General features: G+C 44.8%; 1 protein-coding gene across 3 annotated transcripts in view; it reads left to right on the top strand.

The window, feature by feature from the left end:
- The first annotated feature begins 5,121 nt into the window (after positions 1 to 5,121).
- CASS4 (Cas scaffold protein family member 4) overlaps positions 5,122 to 10,952 on the top strand; it is a 45,011-nt gene continuing 39,180 nt past the window's right edge. For 2 of the 3 annotated variants that reach the window (XM_032606595.1, XM_032606591.1), the window contains exon 1: positions 5,479 to 5,726. In XM_032606595.1, coding sequence (XP_032462486.1) covers positions 5,691 to 5,726 — 36 coding nt within the window. In that variant the 5' untranslated portion in view covers positions 5,479 to 5,690. Of the gene's footprint in view, positions 5,214 to 5,478; positions 5,727 to 10,952 lie in introns of those variants that run through there. The other variant, XM_032606590.1, reaches the window with a different exon arrangement.

Here is a 10,952-nt window from a genome sequence, read left to right as displayed (position 1 = left end):
GCTAGTGTTTGTGGGGTTTTTTTTTGGGGGGGAGCTTGCCTTGAATGTTTCTGTATTTGAACGTAAGCTCTCGAACAGCAGTTGTGACTTTGGACTGACACTTTTCACACTGTTTCTTCAGTGCTTTGTTCTAGAAGGCAGATTTTCGTAGCTTAATCACCTTTAGCTGTGTATCTTTGCTCTTCTATGAATGTACAATTTTTAGTATAATCTGTTTCTTTAGATCGTTCAGAGAAATCTGGCTTTTGCCTTAAACTTTGGTTTCTCTTAGGAAAGCAGATGTTGGGGGCATCCAAGTCTCAGCTCTGTTGAGGCAAGTCATTTCCAGGCGATAGCTTCCTTTTCTGTGATTGAAGAACTTTATCAAAATCATCCCCAACATGCACTTCAATCACTGAACCTCCTTTTTTAAAAACACATGATATAAACAATTGGGGGAGGGGAAAAACATTTACTTCTTGGGGGACACTTCTTCTACTGAAAAAAACAGCAGGCCAGACAGAACCCTTTCAGTACGAACCTGGATAGAATTTGTTTTTAATCACTAAGTAGATAGCTGAGCTAGCAAGAAAGTGAGGGGGTTTCTGAGGCAGACCCCACACAAAGCACATATCCAGAGGATTAACAGTGACAGAGCTGCCGGTTGCACCAAGGACATTTGTCAGTCCCTTGTAGCCTAAAGATTTCTGGGCTCTGAGTCTTCACGAGGTTAGGAACTTTGATCAAGACCCAGAAAGGAAACCCAGAACCCAAAAGTGGCCCCCTCAGCAAAAGGGTGGACTGGACAAAATCCCCACCTCAGAGAAAGAGGAATCCGGCCCCACACTGCTGGCTCAGGTGTGCAGGGGAGGGTCTTCGAGAAGCTCGTCCACAAGCAAGGGTGAACCAATCCACACTACCTATGTGGTTTGGAGAAAAGCAAGCTGAGAATTCCAAGCAAACTCCAGCTGGTAGTGGCCATGAGTGCCAGACAGGCCAGCACCAGTTCTCCATGGATGAGCTCATCTTAACACCAGGCCTCAATTATTCCTTCTCCCAGAGAGAGCGCTAGGAGTCACGTGTTCACAAGTGAACATAGGAAACAGCCGCTGTGATGAGAATCAGAAACGAGTCAGACTTGGTGGAATTAGCAGGTGCACTATATATGTAGAATATGTTTGAAGAACTAAAACAGAATAACTAAAATGGGGCCAAGGATCAAGAGATGTCAAAAGTAACCAAGTGGGTTTGAACAACAAAAACTATAAAACATTCCACACGTCCGTAGCTTTCGTACCTCATGTTTTTGCCCTTTTTCTGGAGCCTTTGCCTTTGCCTTGCTATTCCCTTAGTGGGTGTTTTCATCTATGAAGCCCCTTTCCCAGTCATTTTCTGTCCAATTTACTCTTCTCTTCCTGGCTGCTCACCCGCAATGACTACTGGCCTGTGGTGTCATTTTCTGCCCCGGTTTTTCTTGATCTCCCTGTCTGCATTCAGCCTTTTCCTCCAGCTTTACACCCCCTCTCCACCTGCAGTGTTTCCTTTGCATCCTTTTCTTCAAGTCTTGCTCTCATTCTTTTTCCCTCTCAACCTTGGGATCAAAATTCAGGCTCTTAAGCTGAGCTCTCACTCATAATTACAGTAGCTGTAGGATGCCGGTCCTCCCTGTATTCTCCCTACACTAGGCTATTTAGATGAATTTCTTGGCAATTAATGAAATTCTACTTTGACCGAAGGAGCTGTTTTGAGCTACGTTCATGAGGTTAAAATCTGCCAGACAATAAGGTGATTTTAAAGCAGCAGAGTCTGAAATGTCCTGCCAGGCCTTTAAGGCTTTGGACATTCTGAATGGTGTTTGGCTGGACTTTAAGAAAAAAGTCAGGTATTGAACTACCACTCATGGAGCTGAATGGCTGAAAGTCCACACGAAAACAGTATAAAAGCATATATAAAGAGCAGTACGCAAAAGCCATCTGCCTTCTTGCACATTTATTTATTTTTAATTTATTTATTTGGCAGTGCCGGGTCTTAGTTGAGGCAAGTGGGATCTTTAGTTGCGGCACATGGGATCCAGTTCCCTGACCAGGTATCAAACCTGGGCCCCCTGCATTGGGAGCATGGCGTCTTAGCCACTGGACCACCAGGGAAGTCCCTGCCTTCTTGCACATTTATTGGGAGCTGTGGAGGTGATCTGACTCCCTAGGTTCTGAAAAGAAAATCAATTCAAGATACTGTTCTCGGGAATTCCCTGGCGGTCCAGTAGTTAAGACAGAACTCTGCGTTTTCACTGCCGAGGGCCTAGGTTCAATCCCTGGTTGGGGAACTAAGATCCCGCATAACGCGCAGCCAAAAAAAAATACTGTTTTCAGTGGTACATTAGTTAAGAGAGGAGGGGTGGGAATTACCTCATTAGAAGCTCTCTCACTTGGTTCTTTTGCATTCTAACTGTTTCAAACTTCCGCCTGCAGTATATTGCGAAAACCACCCAGTTTTCTAGAATGATCAACTCTCGCAATATTTGTGCACGTAAGAGACTCATTTGCCTTAAGATGTAAATATGAACAGATTGCAGCAAAATGTCTACAGCCTTTCATTCAGAAAAATCTTAGCAGGGTCAAATAGGAGTCTGAGAACTCAAGCCCCTTGTTCACAAAATACTACACTAAATATCTATGTAGGGGTGAGTATTTAATTTCTGGGCCAAATCCTATTACATTTGTGTCTTGGATTTTGGTTCTGATTGTTTTTCCTTAAAAAGGCATGCAGGGACTTCCCTGGTGGCGCAGTGGTCAAGAATCCGCCTACCAACGCAGGGGACACGGGTTTGATCCCTGGTCTGGGAAGATCCCACATGCCGCAGAGCAACTAAGCCCGTGCGCCACAGCTACTAAGCCTGTGCCACAATTACTGGAGCCCGCGAGCCTAGAGCCCATGCTGCAAAACAAAGACACCGCGATGAGAAGCCCATGCACCGCACTAGAGAAAGCCCATGCACAGCAACGAAGGCCCAGCACAGCCAAAAATAAATAAATGAGTGAAATTTTTTAATAAGACATGCAAATTACAGCATTCTAATCTGTATAGGGACCTTTGAGGTCAGCCCTTCAGTATAGGGAAGAATTACTATCTGGAGTTTGAGAAGGTGATAGGAACTGTCCAAATTTGAATTGGTGTGAAATCTGTCCGTTGTCTTTTTTTTTTTTTGTGGTACGCAGGCCTCTCACTGCTGTGGCTTCTCCCATTGCGGAGCACAGGCTCCAGACGCGCAGGCTCAGCGGCTATGGCTCACGGGCCCAGCCGCTCCGCGGCATGTGGGATCCTCCTGGACCGGGGCACAAACCCGTGTCCCCTGCATCGGCAGGTGGACTCTCAACCAGTGCGCCACCAGGGAAGCCCTGTTGTCTTTTTTTGTTCATCACTGTGTGACCTTGAGTGAGTATGTCCATCCTTTCTTTTTACTTTTTTTCAAATATATACGAAAGTCAGTAATATAGTAGAAACAATGGCTGCCAGGGGCGGGGGGAGAGGAGAACAAGGAATGACAGCTGATGGGTACGGGCTTTCTCATTGGGGTGACGAAAACGTTCTGGAATTAGTGGTGATGGTTGCATAACTCTGAATATACTAAAAAACACTGAATCGTACTTTTGTGGTATGTGAATTATATCTTAATAAAGCTGTTATTTTTTTAAATTCAGTATCAGCAGTACAGTACAGTGAATCCCCATGGACTCATCACTCAGACTCCCCAGTCTTCAACTCACGCCCAGTATTGTTCTACCTATACCGCTATCTACTTTCCCCTTGAATTATTTTGAATTTTCAAATTTTATCTGTAAATATTTCAGTATATATCTCTGAGAGATAAGGACTTTTTAAAATGCAATCATAACATTTTTCCGTCTCAATATATATGTGGAAACATTGAATCTTGGTTTAATAAATTCCCACTCTGGAAACATGAACCTCAGCCTTAGCTGGACAGTGCTTGCCTCTTCCTCATCTGAGGTGCTACGTGGCCCATGGCCGCCGACACAGAGGAGCTGCTAGAGCCAGAAGAAAAAGCAGGAGGGAAGAGGTGCACCCAAGAGAAACACCCAGATTCACATTTAACAACATGGAGATCACCTGCTATTTTGCAGTGGCCTTTGCCTCACAAATATCACCTGTTATATGCATTGCAGTGGTACTACTTTAATGATTTGTCTCATCTGTAAAGACTAACAGGATAAAATACTTCTGTTAGTCCAGGGTCTATACGGCTCTGCCCCAGCTTCTCGTACCTTGCCTTCCTCGTGAAGCCTTCCCTAAATTACTCCCCCACTCTCCCATCTCTGTCCTCCTCTCTATGGATCTCCACCTTGAGCTTGTTGCCAAGCCAGTTTGTGATTGTTCTATGCGATCACCGTTCCCTCCCTGTTAACTGCTCCCATCAACAGCATGTCAATTACTTGGCACTGCAAGTTAACTTCCAACACTGGTAACAATTTAAAATATAGGTCCTGGGGACTTCCCTAGTGGTCAGGTGGCTAAGACTCTACACTCCCAATGCAGGGGGCCCAGGTTCAATCCCTGGTCAGGGAACTAGATCCCACATGCCACAACTAAGAGTTTGCATGGTGCAACTAAAAGATCCTGCATGCTGCAACTAAGACCTGACACAGCTAAATAAATATTTTTGAAAAGAAATAAAATAGTCTCAGCCAGAAGTCAGTCAGCTATTTCTACCTGTAAATCCTTCCTGGTGCTCAGACTTGTAGGGGCTACATGTGGGATAGCCAGCAGACAAGACAGTAAGTGCTGTAATCACAGGAGAACGATGAGAGAGACAGCCCATTGGAGGTGGAAGCTGAGCCCCGCTGGGAAGGATGGGTACCAGTTTGTTTATGTGAAATAAAAGTGTGAACATGCCTAGCAAAGAATCTGCTCTCCTGTAGGTCCTCTCTGGATGTTTAGTCTGAACTTAAGGAAAGTGGAAAGACTTAGCAAGTCATCCTGAACTGTGTGAACTAGTGTGGCATCAAGTGGGTGGGTCGGTGAGATTTGAGAGATAATGTATTGATAAGTACTCAGCATAACCCTGCTGCAGAGCCAGCACTCAAAGACCAGGGGGTGAGTATGGGGGTCAGAGCAGGGGGAAGCGGAAGAGTGCACCTGACGGGAAAGATATGGGACGAGGTCCCTTGGGCACGCCCCCCGCCCCCGCTGGACTTGTTTTCTCCGGCTGTTGCAGGGTAAGTTTTAGGGGGCAGGAAGGAAGAAACACTGACCGTTATCACAAATTTGTCCTGGCGGCCTCTAATCAGAGAAATATGCTTGGTCTGTCCAGGGGGAGTTGTTCCACAACGTTCAAGGGATGAGAATGCCGTGCGGTCATAAGTAGGAACTTCACCCTGTAAAGCAGAAGACTTTTTTTTTTCGTTTTGCGGTTCCTTGTAGCAAATGTGTGACAATTTATACTTATAGACATCACACATTGAGGAGTGAGTGTGGCCTGGATTTCTGGTCTCCCTTCCTTCACCTCTTTTCTTCTCACCCTTTCCAGAATGTTTGCCTGCTGGGAGAATCATTCTGACAATTTCCTGTGCTGTCAGCTCCATAGAATTCAGTTTCTGAGAACCAGCCAGAGGCATGCAGTGACATTGCGTAACCACCTCTGAAGTCAGAGATATCAGCCGTGGAGCTCAAAGGAGCCGTTTCACACCAGCAACATGAAAGGAGCTAGCATCACGGACGGGGCGCCCAAGGTGAGTGGCGGGGCTGTGTGCAGAGGCAGACGGAGCAGCCTGTTTGGGTTATAAGGACAGCGGCCGATTTCAGGGCTGAGTTTCTGATGAAGTCAAAGATGAATACCAGTAACATCTAAGTTTGAGAGGAGTAAGTTTCACGTGAGTTTAAGTATAGAAACTATATGTGCCGTAAAGCTCCTGACCAGTCTGACTCAGAGATGGTTGCAAATTACTTTCTAGCAAAACCCAGTTTACGCGGTTGATAACACAACCCATCCCTTTGTGTCCATTCACCTTCTAACAAACTTCTGAGCGAGACATGGGTCTCTGCCCCAGCCCTGAGTCCTCAGCGGGTCTTCCTCATGCTGTTTTCACGTTACCTTCTGTACTGACATGCATGCGTGGAGCTCAAGGCTGTGACAGGAATCAGAAAGGATTTGCTGTTTAGAATGTTGAAATGGCTGCTAAAAGAAAACTGCTTGGACACAAGGAAAAGTGAAGGTCAGGGTTATTTTGCTACATCTTTTTAAAATTTTAAGTAGAACAGGAAAACAAAATGAAACAATTATGAAATGGGGAGCTTGCTTATATGATTAAATAGGTGTTATTTATTATTATAATAACAATAGGTGTCACTGGTGGAATGTACAGCTGAATAACCCATGACAGTCTCTCTTATGTAGATTGCTACCCTAGAATTTTGTACCTGACTATTTTCTTTGAAAAATTTTAAACCATTGGGAAAATAGGAAAAAATTCAGTAAGCCTGTGTATATCCTTTACCTAGATTCACTGATTCCTGGCACTTCGTCACATTTGTATGCATCTATTTGTATATATTTAGACACAGGCTACAATCACATTTTCCAAAAATCCAAAAACATCCTTTCTAGCTTTTTTGGCTGTTATTATTTCTTTGCATGTTTATTTGTTTTTTTTTTCCAACCCAGGACTCATTCCAGGATCACACATTTTGTTTGTTAGGTCTCTGTCATCCTTAATCTAGAACAGTCCACTACTTTTTTTTTTTTTTTACATCTTTATTTGAGTATAATTGCTTTACAATGGTGTGTTAGTTTCTGCTTTATAAAAAAGTGAATCAGCTATACATATACATATATCCCCACATCCACTCCCTCTTGCGTCTCCCTCCCACCCTCCCTATCCCACCCCTCTAGGTGGTCACAAAGCACCGAGCTGATCTCCCTGTGCTATGCGGCTGCTTCCCACTAGCTATCTATTTTACGTTTGGTAGTGTATATATGTCCATGTCACTCTCTCACTTCGTCCCAGCTTACCCTTCCCCCTCCCCATATCCTCAAGTCCATTCTCTAGTAGGTCTGTGTCTTTATTCCTGTCTTACCCCTAGGTTCTTCATCAGTCTACTACTTTTTTATTTCTTTCATAAAACTGACATTCTCTATGGATATCCAGATTTTTTAACGATTTATCCTTTTTTTTTAATGGGCCACTTATTCTGCCCAATTTCTATAGCACTTTACAATGTGTAATTGTAACATGTATATGTGTAATTAACATGTATATATACATATAGCATATATTTGATAGTCCCAGCATCCCCATGAATTTCTATTATTGATATTATACAGATAATAACAGCTGACCCTTACTGACTGTCCATCTGTCAGGCCTGGTGCTGAGTGCTATTCTTGCTTTTTCTCATTACATCCTCTCGACATCTCCATAAGGTACACATGTTACTCTTATCCCCATTTTACAGATGAGGAAAGTAGGATTCATTGACTTGCCAAGGTCATTTGCTAGTAAGTGGAATGCCAGGAGCCAAACCCAGACAGACTGACGCAGACCCAGACTTAACCAGCTCACTATATGCTGACCCTTAGGCCAGAGGTCTGCAGTCTTTTCATAAAGGGCCAGCTAGTATTTTATGCTCTGTGGTCCACCTCTGATCTCTGGTGCATATTCTTGTTTTTATTTTTTACTTCTGGCTGCACCTCGGGTTTCGGGATCTTAGTTCCCGGACCAGGGATCAAACCTGGCCCCCTGCTGTGGAAGATGAAAGTCCTAACCACTGGACTGCCAGGGAAGTCCCTCTGGTGCATATTCTTTTTTGTTTTTACAACCCTTTAAAAATATGAAATCATTCTTAACTCTTGGACTGGTCCTGTGGATTTGGCCCACAGGCCCTAGTTTGCCGACCCAAGTCTTAGATGAATGATGTCTCAGCTCGTACGGATGCACCCCCTACCCAGTTACAGCAGCACCAGGGCGAGAACCCAAATCTTCCATTCCTAGTGCAGAGGCAACCGCAGTTCATGCTTTCTTGGGTATCCCTACAGAACTGCCAATGCACATATAAGATAATATGATTTTTTAAAAAGGTTTTTCAAGAGCAAGAGCAGTAACTGAACAACTGTTGAGCTTCTTGTCTTTTACGGTGAACAGTACATATTAGAGCTCCATCTGTTTTAGCACCACTGAGCTACCTCAGTATTTTCAATGCCTACGTTGTCATTTAGGTGCTTTTGATTAAAAGGTAACACAGTGCTTGAAGGAGTCATACCATGAGTGGTTCTCAGCATTGGTGCATCTGACTTTAAAGCAACCCTAACTTTCAGTTAGGGGCACCCAGACTCCTTTCATGCCCCGAGGTCAGCCTGTGTACGTCAGGTGGTGAACTGTGCCTGCCCTTTCAGGCTGTTCCCCAGTGTTGCTGCTTGACAAACAACCAAGAGTTCCTTGTCAGTAGAATTTCACCTTTGTGCACAGCGGATTTTGTGTAATTGTCTGACTTTTATTAGGTTTCCGCAAACTGTCTTACAAAATGAAGAGAAAACTAAAAAATAAACATGGTGGTATTAGAGCTAGGAAACACTGGTCTCAAACAGTGTAATTGCAAAAGGTAGAGACCGTCGTGTGTTGCCAAGGTGGTAAATCTAACATCTCATTGGACTGTAGCTGATTGACTCCATGTTCAACTCCATTCATGAAAATTAGGAAAATTAGGTCTGAAAGACAAGATGAGTAACTGGTTTTACTATATGTAAGTCCTTGCTTTGGATTTTTGGTTGTTTCAAAAGTGCCTTATTTATGAAAATAGAGTCTGCACGTATTTTAGTGATTCGGTCCCGTTTGTTGCACAGTGTGTTTACTTCTGAGCGTATGTGTCTGTGTGTGCGTGCACGTGTCCACACCATTAGAGGTGATGCTGAAAATAGCATCTTTGTGTACAGGCGTCTTTGTCTCCCTTGGAGTGAATGGCCAGGAAATGAAAGAGGAATCCTGGGTCAAATAAGCATGGTATTTTGTTTTCCGTCACTTTCTGAGAACTTCTAAAATTTGAAAACTTAGTTTCCATAGTATTTTCTCTACAATCTATATTTTCTCTCTTTTATAAATAGAGCCATAGGCTGTTTTGCTCACTTGGTTTTCTGAAGGGAGTTTTCAAACCAGGTGTCTTTACCATGTTACTGAAGGGTGGATGTTCCAGAGCACTGATCAAAATAATATTTATGTTTTAAGAACGCTTAAACGTCCTGAAATGTTCTCAACATTTCAGATTCAGCTTCAGTTAAAAAGCAAACATCCTGTGGTCCTCTTCCATCTCAACTCTGAGTGGGATGGTTCTAGATTCACTCAAGGAGGGTCTAGGTAAAGACTTAGAATAAAAAAAAAAAAAAATCACCAACACGCCCAGGGTTAGTTTAGACCCTGACAGGCTGCAGTGGCATTGGATGACTCTGCCGCTCGCCAAGACTCTCTGCCCTGGTGCTTCTGGGCAAGAACGCTCGGTGAGGCTTTGTTTGTGAATGAGGAGCAATTTCAGGCTCTCCTTGTACCTTTAAAGCTCTCAGATGGTAAGCAAGACACTTTCAACTCAGTCTTTGTCGAAGAAGGGCAAGTGTGATCACGGCAGGGAACTCACCATCACCCACCAGGCCCTGCCGCGTGCCACTCCCACCAGCTCCCACCACCTCAGTTCCTTCCCCTTCTCCCTTGCTGTTCCCGACCTGGGAATGCTCCTCTCTCCCTGTGGCTTGACCACTGGGTCCTCCCCTCAAGCATCTCCCCATCCAGAGGCCTCTCTGGACCACCCTGTCTAAACCACCTCCCTTTTCCACACCCATCCCATCATTCTCATCATCCGTGTCAGCCTCACTTAACAAGATTGGAAATTGTCTTGCCTTTGTTTCGCCCTTTGGAAGGTCAGCTCCATGAGGGACAGATCTGGCCTTTCTTATTCAGTGCTGCATCTTTAGTGCCTACAGCAATGCCTGTACATAGTAGGTATTCAAGAAACACTTTGGTCGGTGTGCATGTGTGAATGAATGGGAGGTTACCTGGAGTGCAGATAGAGAGCCCTTGCAACATGGCCATGAGGACAGGAATAGTACTTCCTGCTTACCAGATGTCTGGGAACAGAGGTCACCCCTGACTCTCAGCTCTTCTAACCCCTACTTGGCCCCATCCTGACCCGCCTCTCAACCTAGATGCTTGAGAATTACCTGCCTTGTTCTCCCACGGTGAGATGTTGCCTTAGATCTGAGCCTGTGCAATTGAAGTCACGGCCACAAGGACCTGTGGTCTCCCTCTGACCTCATCCAGCAGCCTCATCCCTTCACCTGCCTCCCAAAGCAAAACAAGTAACCACAGCACCCAGCTTGAAAACACAACTCATGGTCCACTGTTTAGCCTCTCACCCAAGACAGAATCATTGAGCTCTGGGGGTTTGGGCAATCAACACAGAGCCGACATTCCCGTGGGATCAGACAGTTGGTAAATAAGTAAATGGACACAATGATCTCAGGTGCTGACAACTGCCCTAAAGCAAAGAAAACAGGGCTTCCCAGTGGCGCAGTGGTTAAGAATCCGCCTGCCAACGCAGGAGACACGGGTTCAAGCCCTGGGCCGGGAAGATCCCACATGCCGCGGAGCAACTAAGCCCATGCTCCACAACTACTGAGCCTGTTGCTCTAGAGCCTGAGAGCCACAACTACTGAGCCCAAGTGCCACAACTACTGAGGCCATGAGCCACAACTACTGAGCCCGTGTGCCACAACTACTGAAGCCTGTGTGCCTAGAGCCCGTGCTCTGCAACAAGAGAATCCACAGCAATGAGAAAAGCCTGCACACTGCAACAAGGAGTAGCCCCAGCTCGCCGCAACTAGAGAAAGCCCCCGTGCAGCAACGAAGACCCAACGCTGCTATAAATAAATAAATAAATTTATTTATATTTTTTAAATTAGTATAAAAATGAAAAAA

Source organism: Phocoena sinus, chromosome 15, assembly GCF_008692025.1.
Source record: "Phocoena sinus isolate mPhoSin1 chromosome 15, mPhoSin1.pri, whole genome shotgun sequence".
NCBI classification, from domain to species: Eukaryota; Metazoa; Chordata; class Mammalia; order Artiodactyla; family Phocoenidae; genus Phocoena; species Phocoena sinus.
The sequence above is the reverse complement of the archived record's forward strand: the minus strand, read 5'-3'. Positions and strand labels throughout refer to the sequence as shown.